Source organism: Cynocephalus volans, chromosome 2 (assembly GCF_027409185.1).
Source record: "Cynocephalus volans isolate mCynVol1 chromosome 2, mCynVol1.pri, whole genome shotgun sequence".
Taxonomy (NCBI): Eukaryota; Metazoa; Chordata; class Mammalia; order Dermoptera; family Cynocephalidae; genus Cynocephalus; species Cynocephalus volans.
Window position 1 is genome coordinate 204,493,735 of NC_084461.1, and position 19,524 is coordinate 204,513,258.

Genomic DNA, 19,524 nt, shown 5'->3' on the forward strand with positions numbered 1-19,524 from the left:
TCTCCTGTGGCCTTGGGCAAGCCCCTGAGCCTGCATTCCTCCTCCATCACCTTCGCTGCAGAAAGGGCTACCTTGGTGCTGGTGACAATGCCCAACAGCCCTGACCCACAGTAGGCGTGAGGCATGAGGGTGGTGGGACCGGCATCAGAATAAGTGGTGTGCTTGGGACTGACCCAGGAAAGGGCAGGAAGACGCAGAACCTAGTGGGCCATATTTGAGGGTATGGGGAGGAATGGGGCTCAGAAAGGGGGCTAGAGAGCATTTAGGGTCAGGTCTGTGAGAGGCTGTCAGCCACCTGTGTCTATGGGAAACACAATAAACTCTCCATTTTCTCTCGGAGGAGAAAGTGGTCATTTCTAAAGTATTTAGAGCCCATGAACAGCGAGGATGGGAGGTAGGAAACCTAATTCATCTTTGCTCTATGATCATCTTTCCCTCTTTGCTTTTGCTGCTAGGAAGCCCAGATGCCCTCTGATGTGAGTTTGTGGGAATTATTGCCATGATCTTTGGCTACCATTTCATAGTGTTGTTAGGTGGCTCTTTGATGAGTCTTGTTTTAAATGACATGAGGTATGTGAAAGCAAAGTGCCCAGCTGTGTTCAGACTCACTGACAGCTGATTATGGGGGCTGTGAAGGGCAGAGCCAGAGGCCAGAGACCAGGGGCAGGGCACCCACAGACCAGCAAGAACCCAGAAAACTATGAAGCATCTGTTATCTCTTGCCTGTCACAGGGCTCCATGCATGACAGCCCTGGCCTCTGTACCCTCGCTCAAGGTGGGCAGGCAAGGGGACCGTGGCTTGTGTGGAGGGGGCCTGGCTGTGTGGGGGTAGCATGGTGCTGGGACCAGGAAGACCCAGGGTCCCATCCAGTTTTCCCCTTGTAGACCTGGGCGGCCTCTTCTCCCTGGGCCTCAGTCTCAGAGGGCACAGAGGGAACAGGAGGAACCGGCAAGTGGCTTCCCTGCAGCATCCTGCCCGGCACCTTGCCCGGAGCTGAGGGAGCTTCTCCTCCACCAGCATCAGCGTTCCTCCGAGAATTGCTCGCATGCACCCCATCCCTGCCATGAGGCCAGCTCGGCAGGGCCTGGCAACTTGCCTTGGTCAGCAGCACAGCCGCCCAGTAGCCCAGTGACAGCAGCACAGCAGTGTCAGGGACTTTTTCCTTGGTCAGCAAACAGGTAGCAGGAACTGGGACTAGCGTGACTGGATACCAGGGCCAAGCAAAGGGCCATGGGAACAGCAGCCAGGGGTAGGAGGGGGACTGAGCTCTGGGTCAAGGACATGGGTTCTGGATCTGGCTCTGCTGCCACCTTGCTGTGTGACTTCAGAACCTCAGTTTCACCATCTGTGGAATGGGGTAGGGGTCCCTGTCCTGTCCACTCATCTCACAGGGCTCCTGTAAGGGTCTGGAACATTCCTGAGGCACCCAGAGGGATACACTGCCCCTCACCTGCCACTGCCCCTTATACCCACTGGGGCAGAACCGGCAAAGAGATGCCTTCTGGTCTGACAGTTGGGGTAGTCTGTCCCTGTATCTGTTGTCAGGGTCCCCACTCCGAGGCCTACAGCAGTGAGGACAGGAGGGGCTGTGGGTGAGGCAGGGAGACCACTGTAGGCCCCAAGTGGTGAGAGACCTGGCTCTGGCCACAGGCCAGGGAGCTGTTGAGGCAGGCCTGGAGCTGGCTCTCCCGGGGCCCACCCAGGCCCACCTCTGGGTCTTCAAATTGCATGGTAGCCAGTGACTGCAGCTCCACACCCATGGGGGAGCCTTATGAACCCATAATTTGCAAACTCAAAATAGCCCCAGACCTTCAACTGCCCTGGTCGTAGCCTCTCCCCATATTCAGGAGCCCGTTAAGCACATAAGATAAGGAGATTTCTTTCCTTCCCCAAGAAGGTCTCTCCCCACCCCCACCCCAACCTGTGTCAACTAATCCCTGCTTAGGTGTGGCCAGGCAGGGCCCAGCACCCAGACCTTCAAGGGAGGGTGGGGAGAGCCCTAAACCTGAGTTTGGAGTGAATGTGCCTCCTTCAGGGAGCCTGCTGCTGTCATGGGGGAGCTGCTGGGAACTGAGCCTCCATTTCCCCATCTGTCAAATGGGGATGATCTCGCTCCTCCTACTTCAAGGATTTTGCTGGGTGAGCTGAGACAGGACAGCCCATGAGTGCAGGGTCTGTTGGACATTTTTGTTCCCATTTCACAGAAAGGACAGGGCTCAGAGGGGCTAAGCGGCTTGTGCCGGCACCTAGGCCTCCCCACTCCTGATAATGTGCCCTTTTCCACTACACTTTGCTGGTTTCCTTGAGCAGGTCATGCCATGTCTCCAGGCCCCATTGCCATATCTTCAGCATGGGTGCTGGGAGCGAGGTGATGGAGGGGAGGTGCCTGGAGGAGGGCTTGTTAAAGGAGTGGCATGCCTGGGGCAGGCTGAGCAGCCAGCCTCTGGAGCCCCACGTTAGGGGCCCCTTCCACCAAGCCAAGCCAGCCACCAGACTCAGGCTCTCCCTGTGGGGTGGGCAAGCCATCTGGGCCCAGGCAGGGGACCCCTGCCCCGAGGTGCTGACCTGTCCCTGCTGATCTGTGCCCCAGGACATATCCCTCATTCCGCTCACTCCCACTGCCGTCAGTCCCAGCCCCCTGTTAGGGCACCAGTCAGCCAGCAAACCTTCTGAGCATGTGCTGAGCTTCAGGGATGCTGTGGGAAGTGGGTTATGATGTAGAGAAACAGGCACAGTTGCTAAAGAAGTTAACCAAACTTGCAGACACGGGCAAGTGTCTAGGCAGGCCTGACTGAGGCAGGTCCAGGTGGCTTCCTGGGGGAGACTCGAGAGAGGTCTGAGGATCATCGGGCGTTAGTGGTCAGAGGTGCCTGTGCGGGAGCCGGTGGCAGTCCCCGAGGGCACATCTGTCAAGCACTCCTCTCCCAGTGCTCCACATCACCTCCCTGCTTCCGACAGCCCTTTAAGGTAGTGCTGCTTTGTCCCCGTGTCACAGATGAGGCCCGTGTGCCTGTTTTCCTCCAGGAAAGTGTGTCTGTGACCCTTGGGGTTGGACAGTGTGCGACGTGTGTGGAGCCCAGTGGGTGCTCTAGGTTGGGAGTGCCCTTCCAGAAAGGGCAGATACAGAGGTCCGTGGCTTGGACCTCATTGCCTGCCAGGGATGGCTGAGACCTGGGCCTTCCCCTCCGTTGTCATGACAGAGGCAGGATGGCTGACCCCTGCTTCAGAAGAGTGTGGTAGAACCACCTGTGGACCTACAAAGCTGAAAGAATCTGGATGTCATAGTAGGCCACAATCTTGAAGGGGGAAACTTAAAAGAGTTACATGATACAAACTATGAGGTAACTCGGTGGAAAGTTCCAGTCTCCGTTCTTCTGCTAGACAAGATCTGTTTCCTCTCTGAGCTGTGTAGTATAGCACAATGTGGCTTTTCTTCTTTCTTTGCCAAAGCCAGGGACTGGCCTGAGCTGCCAGAGCTGCCTTGGGTCCCAATGGAGATAGGGGCCCGTGAGAATGTGGCAGTGGAGGGCTCGGGCTCCAGCCATGAGGAGCCAGAACTTAGCACCCTCCATGTGTTAGTCCACTTTTATTGCTTATAACAGCGTGCCTGAAGCTGGGTAATTTATAAAGAAATGAAATGTATTTCTTACAGTTGCGGGAGCTAGGAAGTTCAGGGTCCAGGGGATGCAGCTGGTGAGGGCCCTCTTCTTGGTGGGGACTCTCAGCAGAGTCCTGAGATGGTGCAGGGCATCGCATGGCAAGGGGCAAGAGCCAGAGCGTGTTAACGTGCTCAGTTACTCTCCTTATAAAGCCACCATGGCCTCTCCCAAAATAACCGTCTCATCCATTAGCCTATCAATCCGTTAACCCATGCGTGGATTAATCCATAGCCCTCATGATCCACTCACCTCCCAAATGCCCCATCTTTAAACACTGCCACAGCGGGGTCAATCTTCCACGTGAGCTTTGGAGGGGACAAACATTCAGACCATAGCACTCCAGCTCTGGAGGCTGTTGCTGGGGAGGCAGCATGTTGACCAGCCATGCCCAGGTTTGGTGCTCTCCAAATAGCATCCTGACTGAGGGACAACCAGAGTGGATGCCAGTCCCTGGGCTGGCTCTGAGAAGGCCAGGGTTCCCATGTCCCCACGGAGGCCAAAGGGGACAGTGAACATGCTTCTGACCAGCCTGACAAAGGGAGGGGAGGCTGGATGCCTCTCCCAGGGCCTTCGTCACTGCCCCTGCAGCTGGTGGCAAGAGTGTGGAGGGTGGGAGCAGATGGTCCCCTGCCTGAGGCACGGGGCTCACACAGCCACTCCTCTCTCCCCAGGCCTGCAGGGACTTCCTGGAACTAGCAGAGATACACAGCCGGAAATGGCAGCGGGCGCTGCAGTATGAGCAGGAGCAGCGTGTCCACCTGGAGGAGACCATTGAGCAGTTAGCCAAGCAGCACAACAGCCTCGAGCGGGCCTTCCGCAGCGCCCCCGGCCGGTCCTCCAACCCCGCCAAGAGCTTCAGCGAGGGTGAGTGGGCGAGGGCTGCCCGGCTGTCACTCGACCCTCAGCCTCCCTCTCTGCCAGCTGGCTCTGTGGACACAGTTTCTGCTGTGCAGCCCCATACACATGCCCCTGGATGTGCCCACATCTGGGCTTGTCTTGGCCAACTCTGGCCTGCCTCTCCGTGGCTTTGTGTGTCCCATGCCCATCACTGACTGGCAACAGTCTCCCTGCACCTAGGTTCTTCTAGGAGCCCAGCTGTCCCCTCTGTGGCAGGGCTGCCTGGTGCCAGGTGGCTGCCCACCTAATCTGGGGCTGGAGGTCACTGGCACCCTGAGCAGGGGGTCCATCAGAAAGGGAAGCTGGGGCACAAACAGACTGACGACATTTTGAGAGATCAGAGGAGGCTTCCAGAAGGAGACCTCTGAGCCTTGAGTGCAGTGACAGGAAAGCACATTCCAGCAAAGGAGTGGGGTAGCCGCAGCGCAGAGTGATCGGGGCCAGGTGACTGAAGCGGGGAGGGGAGTGGCCGGCCAGGGCAGGCAGAGCTAGATGGCGGGGGAAGCCCTTGGCTCTGGACTTCCTCAGGCAGGCGGGACGAGCCTTTCTCGAAGTTGCCAACTAAGGCAATGGCTCTGCGTGTCCTTAGGAAGCCTCTTGACTCCCAAAGGAGAGGACAGCGAGGAAGATGAAGATACCGAGTACTTTGATGCCATGGAAGACTCCACGTCCTTCATCACCGTGATCACCGAGGACAAGGACGACAGGTGGGCACACCCCCAGCAGGGGCAGCTGCGGCCTGGGAGGAGACTCCCCCAGGGTCAGCCTCTTCTGCCTTGTTCTGAGGCCCCATCTGGTCTTTTTACCAGCTATATACTCAGGGTTTTCTTTCTTTCAAGTCTTGCTCCAGATGGTGTTTTTGCTTAGATTCTGTTCTTCCTTAAATAAAAAATGCCTGAAGTTTGTATCAGGATTTTAATTTAAAATGAAGATGGAGAACAGGGCATTGGCTGGCTCCAGTTCCAGCCTGGGAGTGGGGGTGGGGCTGGGCCCAAGGGCTGGGGTCCAGAAGGTCCCGCTCTCTCATTGTTGCCTTGAGCTGCACACCACCCACCATGTCAGCATTCGGGAACAGACGAGAGATGCAGGAAGTCTCTTATTTTCTATTTCCAAGTCTCTGTGTCATTTTTCATAAAAGCCTGCTCTTTCAGGATGTTTCTAAATGCACATAAGAACACACAGTAGTGAGCGGGACATTTACTAGCAATGCAAACCATGTGGTTAGACTCTCTTGAGATCCACAGGAAATGCCTGCAGGTGTGGCCCATGCCAGGAAGGAAGAGCGTGAGACCTGCGAGCAGGCAGGCAGGCAGGCTGGGCCTGGTGAAAATTCCTGACCGCTCCTTTTCCACTGGGATCTGTGGCCTCCATGGACCCACGTATCACTTTCCTGTCCTGGAGTTTTCCAGGGAAAAAGGGCTGTTCAGATTTCTCTTACCCCTCAGAGAGTTCCCCAGTCCCATCGGCAGTGCATTTCCTAATCAGAATCATTTTCTGTTTCCCAGTAACATGTTTAAATTGCTCATATTGCTCTCAAAGTTAGCTTGGCTTGGCAGTTCTGAACTTCCTTCCACCTTATCACCAGCAGCATCACCCTCTTGGGTCTGCAGCTAGAAAGGTCCTGCTCAGGCTGCCCCTGGCCCACACTCTTCCTTTTAGTGCCTAGAGCCTCTGGGCTCCCCTAATGACCAGGTGATTCCTTCCATCCTCTCAAGCCCTGACTGCAAGTGCCCTGTCCTGGTCCCAGTGGCCCGGGTCACCCCTCCATGGGGCTCCCACGGAGCTGGGCCCCTCAGCCATAGCGCCCCCTGCTGCTGTGGCCGACCATCTTCACCATGAGTATTCATGAGCACAGAGATGAACTAGACCCACTTCCTGCCCTCCAGGACCCCCAGTCTAGTGTGGAAGTCAGACCAGCAGACAGTAAGGACACAGTAGAGTCTGTCTGTGACAGGAAGAAGCCCACGGGTTCTATGAAGCTCTCCCAGAGGAGGGGCCTACCCCCTACTCCCATCACCACCTCATCTTGGTCCTGAATCAGCCAGTCCCCTAGAGGGGGTGGTGCAGGGACCCAGACAAGGGCAGTGCTGAGCAGCTGCTGCCGATGGCATCAGTGGGTGGGGGCATCTCCAAACCACTGCCTTGGGCCCCTCAGCCCCCACCTTGAGTGTCTGAATTGGAGATGCCCCCATTGGAAAAGCAGCTTTGGGGACAGGGCTGCCCCTCAGACCTCACTGAGGGGTCTGGAGAGAAGATGGGCAAGGTCCCCAGGAGGCCTCGGGATTTGTCAGTAACTTGTCTTCCCTTCTGTGTTTCTTGCAGAAAAGCTGAAGGTGGAAACAGAACAGGCTCCGTGGACTGGACCTCGGCAGACAATGTAAGTGAGGTGAGAGCGCCCAAGAGCCAAGAGGTGGCCCCTGACCCGTGGCCAGGCTCCAGGCAGCTGAGGGGTGAATGCCCAGCTCTATGGCTGCCTTTGGGTCCCTGATCTGCCTCCCATGTCACAGTGCAGGCAAAACCAGCCTGTCATGCCCACCAGCAGTGTGCCAGCAGCTGGCTTGGTGCCAGTCCTCAGAGGGTCAGAGGTGAGGGCTGGTCCTAGAGGGCTGACGGGGAGCTCTGGCCTCCGCTGACAGGTGTGCTCTGCCTTCCCACAGATTCTAGATGGTGCCTCGCTTGTGCCCAAGAGTACATCCAAAGTCAAGAGGCGAGTCCGCATCCCCAACAAGCCCAACTACAGCCTTAACCTCTGGAGCATCATGAAGAACTGCATCGGCCGGGAGCTCTCCAGGATCCCCATGCCGGTAGGTGGGTCCTCTGGGCCCATGTGAAGTAAACACATCCCTGGGGTGGCATTTTCCTAATGGCACCTGAGGAGCATGACCCTAATTAGCTAACTGTGTTCATCAGCATTGCCCAATCCCCCAAAGAGCAGGGGTCTTCAGGCTCTATGGGAAGGAACCAGGGTTCTCTACATGGATCAGAGACTTGGAGAACCCCAGAGAATCTCTGGACCTGACCGGGCCTCACAATGGCCTGGCTGTCCCAGTTTTGTAGATGGGAAGTAGCAGGAGCGGGCTGTGTGTGTGCAGAGGAGATAAGCCATCTCTGGTGCCCTCCCCAGGAACTGGAGGCTCAGCCAGGTCACACAGCAGGCCGAGGGCAGAACTGGGATCTCTGTGCCACCAGGCTGCAGTGGCATCTCCACCAAGGAAGGGTTCAGGGGCTCCAGGCGAGACAGTTTTGCTGTGTGACCCAGGATGAGTCCTTTCACATCTCCAGCCACTGTGTCCACATGTGCAAAGTGGGGAGAATCACAACACCCCCATTAGAGTGTCTGGGAGAATGGAGTGAGATGGGAGTGGAACCCTGCCCTGTCTGAGAAGGCAAGGGTGCTGTGCCCCCCCAGGTTCTGGCGCCTGGCCTGACTGCCCACCCACCTGCCCACAGGTGAACTTTAACGAGCCCCTGTCCATGCTCCAGCGGCTGACTGAGGACCTGGAGTACCACCACCTGCTGGACAAGGCGGTGCACTGCACCAGCTCGGTGGAGCAGATGTGCCTAGTGGCCGCCTTCTCCGTGTCCTCCTACTCCACCACCGTGCATCGCATCGCCAAGCCCTTCAACCCCATGCTGGGTGAGACCTTCGAGCTGGACCGCCTCGATGACATGGGCCTGCGCTCTCTCTGCGAGCAGGTGAGGCCCGCCAGGCTGGTGCTGGACAGTGCAGGCTCACACTCTGGCCAAGCTGCTCCTGCCTAGCCTGGGAGTCAAAGCGAAATGTAGGGGACATGTCCTCTGACCCCAGCTACTCCTGCCCAAGGGGCCGCAAGCTGAGGTCCAGCCATCCTCTCATGGCAAGGGCAGGTCCAAACCTCCTGGAGACAGCAAGGGGTGTGAGTGGAGAGTTGGATGAGGACAGAGTGGGGCCTGGCGTGCAGGAAAGGGGAGCACTTGTCTCCTGGCCAGGGAACCGTAGAGCAGAGGGACATTTGCAGAGCACTGTTGGGGAGTCCAGGCAGCTGGAGCATGGGGCCACCACTGTGCTGGATGATGGCAGGCACGAGGAGCCTAGGCCATGCGTGTCAGAATGGACACCACCCTAGACAGTGGCAGCAGCCTCTGTCCCCTCCACCCCTTCTCCGTCCCTTCCCCACAGAGATGGTCAAGACCCAGGCCCAACGGGCTGAGAGCCTCAGCAGTGGCATCCTGAAGCTGAGCCCGGGTGTCCTTGTTGGAAAAGCGGCAAATCTGTTTGATGCTGGCGCTGCTCTGGCTCCTGGGGTTAGCACAGAAAGCAGACAGTTCACAGATCCAGTAGCTGGTTTAAAAGGCGTGCTGTGGCTGCTGTGAGGACCCATTAGGAGCGACCTGCGCAGGGGTGTGGTGGCCAGAGCACAGGGAGGTGGGAGGCCAGAGCATGACAGGTTTTGAAGGTAGAGCCAGCAGGCTGCTGACGCTTTGGATGTGGGGGATTGGGTGCAATCAAAGGCAACCCCATGGTCCTCAGTCTGAACCACTAAGTAAACGCATTTCTTCACTCCACAAACGAAGGGACAGGGTCTCCTGTGCTTTGTGGAGACAGGAGACCATGTCAGGAGCTCGGCTCTGCCCTGGTCAGCTTGAACCTGTGTGAGTGAAGGTGTCAGGGGGCAGCTGGTCTTCAGGGCCAAGGTCATGAGACCATGAGGTGTCCTAGGGAGTGAGCAGACTGGGGAGAGGTGGCACCTGGGGCCCTGTGGCGGCAGAGGAGTTGTGAAATGAGGAAGGACAGACAGGGGAGAGCTGCTGACCTGGTCAGTGCAACAGGAGGGGCCCTGTGCTGCCAGAGGAAGGGGTGGGGGGTGCTGGGGACCCTGGCTTAGGGACAGATGAGGCCCAAGACAGGACCCTGACACTCTGCAGCCAGGCTGGCTGGGAGGCAGGGCCTGACTCTGCCCCCAGTTAAGATGATTTTGCCAGTCTGGGTCCCCTCTGCAACACAGCACAACAGACATACCCCTTTCCAGGCACATGGTGAGGAAGAAATGAGAAAGTGGGCATGAAGTCCTTAGAAAAGCGGGACCCCTGGCTTTATTAGCCCTCAACACAGCTCATCACAGTCACGTCCTTGCCACACAGTCTCCACCATCATCTCCATTCCGCAGCTTGAGAGCCAGGCATTGAGACGCCCACACCCTCATCTCATGCTCACATGGGTTGGGGCAGGTTCAGCACAGCCACCCAGGCTTCTTTGCCACTCAGGGCACCGTCCTTCCAGGGGCTTGTCTTGGCTTCGTGGCCACGGAGCTGTGTGTACTGGGGGCGGAGCAGGCTGCCCCTCCCTGGCCAGGAGAGGTGGCGCCTGGGCCATGTCCAGCAGATGCTCACATCCTGTGGGTCTATTTCCAGGTGAGCCACCACCCGCCCTCGGCAGCGCACTACGTGTTCTCCAAGCACGGCTGGAGCCTCTGGCAGGAGATCACCATCTCCAGCAAGTTCAGGGGGAAATACCTCTCCATCATGCCACTGGGTGAGCTGGGGCCCTGTGCTGTACTGGGACAGAAGGACATTTTTAAGAGGGAGGATTTTGCCCACCCAAAATCCTTCTTGGGGCCTCCAGAGACCTCCCTGCAGGTCTCCTCTCCTCTCCCCAACAGGCTTCTGGCCTGTGCCCCAACCCCAGCTTGCATGAATACTCCTTCTGGATCTCAAGACACTGGGCCTGTGGGCAGGCTGCCCAGAGCCCCACATGGGGGGACCATGACCTCTGACCTGTACCTGGCCTCCAGGTGCCATCCACTTAGAATTCCAGGCCAGTGGGAATCACTACGTGTGGAGGAAGAGCACCTCAACCGTGCACAACATCATCGTGGGCAAGCTCTGGATCGACCAGGTCAGGGGGGCCCCTAGGGATGGGGTGTATGGCCCAGAGATTGACTGCTGACCACAACCCTCTCTCTAGTCAGGGGACATTGAGATTGTGAACCATAAGACCAATGACCGCTGCCAGCTGAAGTTTATGCCCTACAGCTACTTCTCCAAAGAGGCAGCCCGAAAGGTAAGCAGGGCCACCTCTGAGAACCTTAGGGGGCCTAGAGTGGGGCATGCACCTATGCTGCTCCTGCCACTGTCCACAGGTGACAGGAGTGGTGACAGACAGCCAGGGCAAGGCCCAGTATGTGCTGTCAGGCTCGTGGGATGAACAGATGGAGTGCTCTAAGATCGTGCAGAGCAGCCCCAGCAGCCCCAACCCCGACGGGAAGCAGAAGACGGTGTACCAGACCCTGCCGGCCAAGCCGCTATGGAAGAAATACCCGCTGCCGTGAGTAGGGCTGGGAGGGGCCCTCCACAGCATACAGGGCAAGGTCAAGGGACAGAAAAGGAGGCAGGTGAGCAGTAGATAGGCAGAGGACCTTTCCCGGCCGGGCAGGAAGCAAGTGACAGGCACAGGAGGTCGTCAGTCCACACGTGGGTGGAGAACAGTGCAGTGCAGCTGACACCCCAGCACAGAAGCCAGACACGTAACAGCAAGTCAGTGTAAAGCTGTCAGATGGTAAAAACCCAACCTGACAATAACTGCAGGAAACAGAAAACTATAGAAGGTGGCACAGCAGATTCCAAAGAGAACAAATAGGAATTCTACGAAGGAAAAATAAAATATCTGAAATTGGGAACTCCATGGAAAGGTTTACTAGAGAGAATCCATCAACTGAATATAGGTCAGAGAAATGATCAAACTGCAGCGTAAAGAGACAAAACCTGGAAAAGACGAGAAGCTCGAGTGAGAAGGCCTACCACCTAGTGACACAGAGTGAGGTCCCTGGAGCAGGCTCACCAGCATCCCCTGGGAGCTTGTTAGTGTGCAGAATCTTCCCCCAGAACTTCTGAAGGCAAATCTGCATTTTGATAAGATCCCTGCAGTGTTTGAGTGCACAGGAAGTTTGAGAGCAGGGCCTGGCATACTCCTAGTCAGAGTCCCAGAGGGAAAGAGAGACAATATCTGAAGAGAAAATAGCAGAGCATTTTCTACACCTAAGTCTATACAGTGAAACTTTTGAAACTAAATCTGAGGAAAATATTAAGCAGCCAGAGTTTTAAAAGACTACTTTCTGAGGAACAGCAGACCAACAGCTGTCTCCTCACCTGCAATAACGGGAGCTTGAAGACACTGAAATGATATGTTCCATGTGCTGAAACAGACTCACTGCCAGCCTAGAATTATACACCCAGGGAGCCATCTTTAAAGAATGAAGTTGAAATAAAGACATTTTCAGGCAAACAAAAACTCAGTTTGCCACCAGCAGACGTGCCCTAAAGGATAGACCTCAGGCAGAAGGAAACTGATCCCAGATGAAAGATCTAAGATGTATGAATGAATGAAGAACAACAATTATGTGAATCTAAATGAGCGCTGAATAAACAAGAATAATAATGTCTTGGGGGGTTAAAATTTTAGAATACTATTGTACAATCACTTAAGTCAGAAGAGGAATAAATAGAGGGAAACTTCTCAAAGGCCCTCATGCTACCCAGACGGAGGGTCAAGACATTAACTTTTGACTGTATGAAGTGTATACTGTAGTTCCTAGGGTAATAAAATAATACATTTAACTGGAATCCCAGAAGGAAATGAAAGAAAAAATAAAAATGGGTAGAAGGGAGAAATAAACAATGAAATTAGATTTTCCAGAATAAAAGTAAAGAGATGAAAGATCTTGGATTGAAAGTGCCTGTGGAGTGCTAAAGATAAGAGATAAAGAAAAATGTTCACCTAGACCATGCTATAGTCAAAATTAAGAAGACCAAGGAGAAAATTCTAATAGCGTCCAGACAGGAATAAATGCTTTCAGTCAAGGATGAAGAATCAGATTGACACCAGAGTTTTCAAACACTGGAGTAATATTTTCAAAGTTATGAAGAAAATAAAATTAGAAGTTAGAATTTTCTGTCCAGCCAAGCTATCATTCACATGTGAGGCCATGATAAAAAAACAAGTATATCCTCAGGCATATAGCCTCAGAAGTTTGCCACACAAAAACCCACAATGAAAATAGTATTTGACATAATACTTTAAAAGGGGAAGAGGAAAAGTCCAGAAGATGTTGCAATAAACACATGAAGTTATTTTTAAACAATTAAAAGTGATTTTTTTAAACAATTACTAGAATCAAAGAAAAAGAGAAAATATGCCCGTAATAATGCAGAATTAAAAGTCTAGATAACGTTAACAGAATGGGATGTGGGGAGAAGGGAAAGGGCACCAGTGAGGTAAAGAAATGCTAGGTTCTTGTTAGAAGGAAGAGACATATATAAGATTCTTAAAATAGGAAGAAAAGATTAAAAAGAAAAAGTAGGACACACAAAAACAGTAAATTAACATGGTAGAAACAGGTCCAAGCATATCAATGATTACAATAAGTACAAATAGGTGAAACTTACCAGTTAAAAAGCAAAATACTGACTTAATGGATTTTTAAAATCCAGATACATGCTCCCTCTAAAAGACACCCAAAACATAACGATGTGTGAAAGCTGAAAGTAAAAGAGACATATCATGAGAATACTAACCAAAAAAGCTGTAATGGCTATATTAATGTTAGGTAAAATAGACTTTAGGACAAAAGCATTATTAAAGGAGAAGTTACTATATAATAAAAGGTTGAGTTCATCAAGAAGATATAATAGTTTCAAACATTATGCAAGTAATAAAACAACCTCAAAAATATACAAAGCACATCTTGATCCTTAAGGGAGAAATTGATAAATCCATCATCACAGTAGGATTGTGGGAGATTTCAATGTACCCCTCTCATTTGCTGATAGGTCAAATGGTGGGGGACAGACAATAGCAACAACAGAACAGCAAGAATACGAAGGAGATCAAAACAATATAGGATATACACAGACTTATGGATGCAACAATCGGAGAACATACTTCTTCTCAAGTATATAAGGAATGTCTGCAAAAATCAATTATGTACTAAATCCTAAAGATAGCCCCACAAATTTACAGAGGGGGGCATACAGATCACAAACTATGATAAGACAATTAAATTAGAAGTTACAAACTAAATGACAAAAAAAAAAAAAAATCCCCACATATTTGGAAAAACTTTTAAGTTGCTAACTCATGAGCAAAATAAGAAATTAGAATGGAAATTTTAAAATACCTAGAACTGAATGATATCAAAGATACCAAAACTGACTGGATGCAAAAGGCAAAGGATATGTATCGCTTTAAACAGTTTATAATTTTGAGGTTTTTTCTTTTTTGGGTTCCCATTCTAAGAAATTAGAAAAAGTTTAACATATAAACTAAAGAAAGAAAAAAATACTTTAAAAATTAGAGCAGAAATCAATAAAATAGAAAAGGAAAAATGAAGAAGTTTAATGAAGCCAAAAAAGTTGATTCTTTCACGAAAAACAACTGACAAAAGAGAAAATAACTAACAAGACTGATCAAGATAGAAATAAATATTACTAATGAAAAAGATTTCATATGACATATAAAGTATAAAGAGAATTAAAACTCAGGTAGGAAGGACAAATTTTAGAAAAATATAACTTATAAGAACTGACTCTACAAGAAATAAAAAGCATGCATAGTCCTATAATAATTAAAGAAACTGAAGCAGTAGCTTAAAAATTACCACAAGGAAACAAAGCCCAGATAATTTTATAGATGAATTCTACCAAATTTTCAAGAAAAATATTATCTCAATTTTACACAAAGTCTTTTAAACCATAAAAAAGAGGAAATACTCTCCTCTCCTATTCTGTGAAGCCAGAATAACCCTCATACCAAACCAGGGTAAGATAGTAGCAGGAAAATAAAAGTTCTACCCTATTTTACTTATGAATATATAAGCAACATTCTAAAACAAGATATTAGAAAATCCAATCCAACAGTGTATAAATAATATAACATTCTACAATCACGTTGAATTATCCAGGATATGCAAGAATGGTTTTATATTAGAAAATCTATAAATTAATCATATTAACAAATCTCAACAGATTAAGAAACAGCATTTTAGGTGCCTAAATATAATATTAATATGCAAAAGTCAGTTATATTTCTATACACTAACAGCAAACAAACAACTAAAAAAATGTGATTTAAGAGAAGACACAAATTATATCAGAGAACATCAAGGACCTTATAATAAATCTTATAATATATTCAGGACCTCTGTAGAGAAAATTATAAAACTTTACTAAGAGATACCAAAGAAGAGCTAAGTAAATGGAGAAAGATACAACATTCATGGATAGAGTATTGTAAAGATGTCACGATTTAAAGAGTCAGTAAATCAAACAAAATCCCAATAGGAATTATCATGGAACTAGATATTAGAATTTTTAAATTTATATCAAATAATAAAGGACCAGGACATTTCAGAGAAAGGAGGACTTACCCTGCTAGATATCAGGACTTACTTTGAAACTATAGTGGAATAGAATAGTGAGGCCAGAAACAGACCCATGGATGTATGTGTCTCTGATATATGACAAAGGTGGTATATCAGCTCATGTGGAAAGATAGGACTGGTCACTAAATGGATCTGGAAAAAATATTATCCGTATGGAAAAAGATGAACTGAATCCCTCCCTTACCTTATAAGAAAAGTTGACTCCAGGTAAAGGTCTTATAATAAGTATTAAGTTTGACTTACTGTTAAATAATAAGTTAATACTCTAGGTAAAAAAATATAGGTGAATATCTTTTAGACCTTAAGGAAATATATCTTAAATAAGACACAAAAAAGCACTGTTGCATTTGATTATATCGAAATACTTTTGTCATTAAGAAAAAATTTGCTCATTAAAAGACGATTTAAAGAAAGTAAAAAGACAGTGTATAAGCTTGGAGAAAATAATACTGAAAGTAATACTGACAAAGGATTAGTATCAAGAATAGAGAAAGAGCATATTATCACTATTAAAAATAATAATTAAAAAAGAATGCATAAAGAACTTCTGATCAACAAATAGAGCAAAAACAACCCAATGGAAAAATGTGCAAGAGTCATGAACAAGAATTTCACAGAAGAAACATATGTTTGTCACATATATGACATATATAGTCATCATATGAAAACCATGATCGACATCATTGGTAATCAGGAAAATGCAAAGCGAAACCACAGTGAGATACCATTTTACATTTATTGATTAGAAAAAATGAAAAGTCTGACAATATCAAGTATTGAAGAAGATGTGGACCCACAACGTCTGTTATACATTGCTGGTGGGAATGTAAATTGGGGCAACCACTTTGGAAAACAGTTTGGCCTTACTTCCTAAAGATGAACTATCACATACTCTATAACCCAGAAATTCCCCTTCTGTGTATATACTCAAGAGAAATTCTTGCAAATGTACAACAGGAAACGTGTGTGAGACTATTTCAATAGCAGAAACTTGGAATCAACCCAAATTTATTGAATGTGGCATATTCGCATGAGAGAATATTATACAGTAGTTAAAACAAATGAACCACAACAACATGAGCAAGATAGATAAATCTTAGCAATATAATATTAAGTTAAAAAACCAAATCCCAGAAGGTTACATACATCATGATATTTTTATACAGTTAAAAATAATATGGGGGGGGAAGGGAAGAGGGAGGGGGAAACGGCGGCATTGGTAAAGGGACATGAAAATCAACTACATTGTATATTGATAAAGTAAAATTTAAAAATATGTAAAATATATGTATATGAATGTGTACACACATACGCAGACTTAAGAATACTTAAAGATGCAGTAAAATTTTATTAAAAGCAAAGCAAGGGTCTGATGAACCCAGGAGTCTTGCTGATAGCTACCTGAGAAGGGGATGGATTGGTGGGTTTTCCATATGGTTAAATGTAGGTTTTTGTCAAGATTCTACCTTTTGTTGAGGGTGGCAGTAAATTAATAAAGTTATCAATAAGTTAGTAAAAGCAGGCTATGCAAGGACCAATAAAAAGAGAGGGTGTCACATACCAAGGATTAAAATCCAAATCTGTGCACCTGAGGCCCAAAAGAATGGCAGAACAAAAAGGAAAAACAAGATAATAGATTTAAATCCAACATATCAGTAATTACATTGAGTGCTCCCATTATAGGAGATTCAGACAAGTTTTTAAAAATCTAATTAGATGTGGTTGCAAGAGATACATCTAAATAAGAAAATTTTAGAATATTGGAATAAAAGGATGAAAAAAGATATGTCCGTAGAAATGCTAACCAAACAAAAGCTGCTACAGCTATATTCGTATCACAAAACACTCTTTCAAATAAAAAATAATACTAAGGATGAGAAGCAGTTCGTAATGATGAAAGTTCAGTTCACCAGGAAGATGTTTTAAATTTGAATGTACCTTGTACCTAATAGCATAGCTTTAAAATATATACAGCACACGCTGGTAGAAATATAAGGAGAAATGGACTAATTTACAACCAAAGTCGGGAATTTTGATATATCTCTCTTAGTGATGAACAGGGGGGAAAAACCAGGAGGATAAGTTGGAACAAGAGCCACTAAACAGGAATAGAGCTCTGTACTCAACAACTGTAGCAAACACTTCCTCTTCAGTCACACGTGGAACATTTGCAAACATTGGCCATAAAGCAAATTTCAAAGGGCTGAAATTATATCACGTATGCTCCAAAGCAATTATGCTAGAAAAAAGTGGCAAGGAAAATCCCCATATATTTATAACTTTAAAAAACTCACTTCCAACTCATCCATAGGTCAAAGAAGATATCATGGAAATCAGAAAATATAGCAGAATGATAATAAAAATAATACATATCAGTAGTTGTGGGATTCAGCTAAAGCAGCACTTGGAGTGAAATAAGTAGCTTCAAAATGCACATATTAGAAAAAATAACAGCTGAAAAATAATGAGCTAAGCGTCCATCTCAAGAAGTTGGAAAAAGGACAGCAAAATGAACCCCCCAAAAACGTAGAAGGAAGGAATATAAAAGCAAAATCAATAAAGCAGAAAAACCTAAAATAGGATCAACCAATGAATAAAATGGACAGAACCTCTGACGTGGATGTTCAAAACAGAGAGAAGGCACGAACCAACCTCACATGCAAAAAGGGACGTTGCTATATCCCAGACATTAACGCAGTCTAATGAGGATAGCAGGAAACAATCGATGCTGATACATTTGAAAACCTGCGTGGAGCGGACAAATTCCCAGAGAAGTCTAACGTGGCCCAACAGCTGCAGGACGGTGGCGTGAGGAGCGGGTTGGGCGCAGCCGCTGGGTTCTGCCGGGTCGGGCCATCGGGAGTGGAGCGGGGCCCGGGAGGGCGGCGCAGGGACAGGGCGGCCCCACTCACGCCGCCGCCGCCGCCGCAGGGAGAACGCGGAGAACATGTACTACTTCTCGGAGCTGGCGCTGACGCTCAACGAGCAGGAGGCGGGCGTGGCGCCCACCGACAGCCGCCTGCGGCCCGACCAGCGGCTGATGGAGAAGGGGCGCTGGGACGAGGCCAACACCGAGAAGCAGCGGCTGGAGGAGAAGCAGCGCTTGTGGCGGCGCCGGCGGCTGGAGGCCTGCGCTCCCGGCAGCAGCTGCGGCGCCGAGGAAGGTGAGGCCGGGCGGGGACGGGGGAGGGGCCGGGGGCGGGGGGTCCCGCGGGGACAGGGGACCGGGTCCCGGGAGCGGGCCGCCCGCCCACCCGCCGGCCCGCTGTGCCCGCCCAGCAGAGAAGGAGGCGGACGCCTACGTGCCGCTGTGGTTCGAGAAGAGGCTGGACCCGCTGACGGGGGAGACGGCCTGCATGTACAAGGGCGGCTACTGGGAGGCCAAGGAGAGGCAAGACTGGCACATGTGCCCCAACATCTTCTGAGCGCCACCCCCTGCGGCAAATACAGGCGCCTGCACAGCCCGGGCCACCTTTTCTTCAATGCACTCCATTTAGTACGGAACGGCCCTTCTCTCCCACCCACCTGCATCCCCCTCCTGTTTTCTTCCCCCTACCCCCCACCTTTTTTTTAAAAGAACGCTTTTTGGGAGCTCCCACCTCAGAAGGAGGAAAGTCTGACCCAGGTTCTCTCAGGCCCCCTGGGGTGCTGGGTCACCTGAGCCCCTTCACTGTGGACTTGGGCCCCACGGGAACCCAGCTCCCGGTTACCACAACTCAGGCCGGCTGGCCCGGGCCATGGGCTGCCCGAGTCACCAGTCCCCCAACCCAGGGAGGAACTGGCCCCTCCTAGGGAGCCTCTTTTGACTTTTTTAGGAAAATGATCTCCAATTCTTTCCAGCCATGACATTTAATACATATTTTTTAGTACAGCACTTAGCAGACAGCTTTCCAAGTGTGCTCTCTTGCCACAAATGTGTCCTGGCAAGAGCACCTTCTTTTTAAGACATCAGAAAGCCAGATCCCTTTGAGTTGGGAGCATTTTGTAGCTCAACATAGCAAGGCCCTGTTTGTATTTAAGCTGCCCACCCCCCAAGAGCCCAAGGTCTCCAAGAGACCAGAACAGAAGGGGGCTGCCCTGACCTAGCAGAGCACAAGGAGTCTGTGGAGCTACCACCCACCGATGAGGGAGAGGATCTGAGGGTAACAGCCCCTTGCCTAGCCTTGGAAGTGCTGGGGCAGCTCCATAGCCCCAAAGAGGCCAGGAAGGGCTGGAAGGCAGGGCCTGCAGGTGCTCCCCACCCCGAGAACCAGGCCCCAAATCAGCAATAACGAACAAATCCTTGGCTCAGCCTGGGCTAGTGATCCAGGCACCAGAGACCCAGCAGCCCGCCTTGTCCCCAGGCGGCTCCGGGGGTGCCTCATCTCAGCACCACCGAACTCTTTATTTGCCTAATTTATATATATGTGATATATAAATATATATAAAATAGCTATTTTGCTTAAATTTCTATGGTATGTGATAGAGTAAAAATGATGAAGACAGGGCATGCTTGTCTGAGTTTGGCCATCCTGTCAGCTGTGCCCTGCCCCCTCCCCGGACCCTCTTCCAG

The 19,524-nt window shown here is 49.7% G+C and overlaps 1 protein-coding gene across 1 annotated transcript in view; it reads left to right on the top strand.

Moving 5' to 3' along the window:
- The window catches only part of OSBP2 (oxysterol binding protein 2), a 179,635-nt gene extending 161,116 nt beyond the window's left edge, over window positions 1-18,519 (top strand). Inside the window, exons 4-14 of the mRNA XM_063086704.1 lie at window positions 4,332-4,524; window positions 5,147-5,264; window positions 6,880-6,934; window positions 7,215-7,361; window positions 8,008-8,253; window positions 9,949-10,069; window positions 10,329-10,432; window positions 10,502-10,597; window positions 10,677-10,861; window positions 17,904-18,136; window positions 18,255-18,519. Of these exons, the coding sequence (XP_062942774.1) occupies window positions 4,332-4,524; window positions 5,147-5,264; window positions 6,880-6,934; window positions 7,215-7,361; window positions 8,008-8,253; window positions 9,949-10,069; window positions 10,329-10,432; window positions 10,502-10,597; window positions 10,677-10,861; window positions 17,904-18,136; window positions 18,255-18,397 (1,641 nt within the window). The 3' untranslated portion in view covers window positions 18,398-18,519. The remainder of the gene's footprint in view (window positions 1-4,331; window positions 4,525-5,146; window positions 5,265-6,879; window positions 6,935-7,214; window positions 7,362-8,007; window positions 8,254-9,948; window positions 10,070-10,328; window positions 10,433-10,501; window positions 10,598-10,676; window positions 10,862-17,903; window positions 18,137-18,254) is intronic.
- Window positions 18,520-19,524: the final 1,005 nt, after the last annotated feature.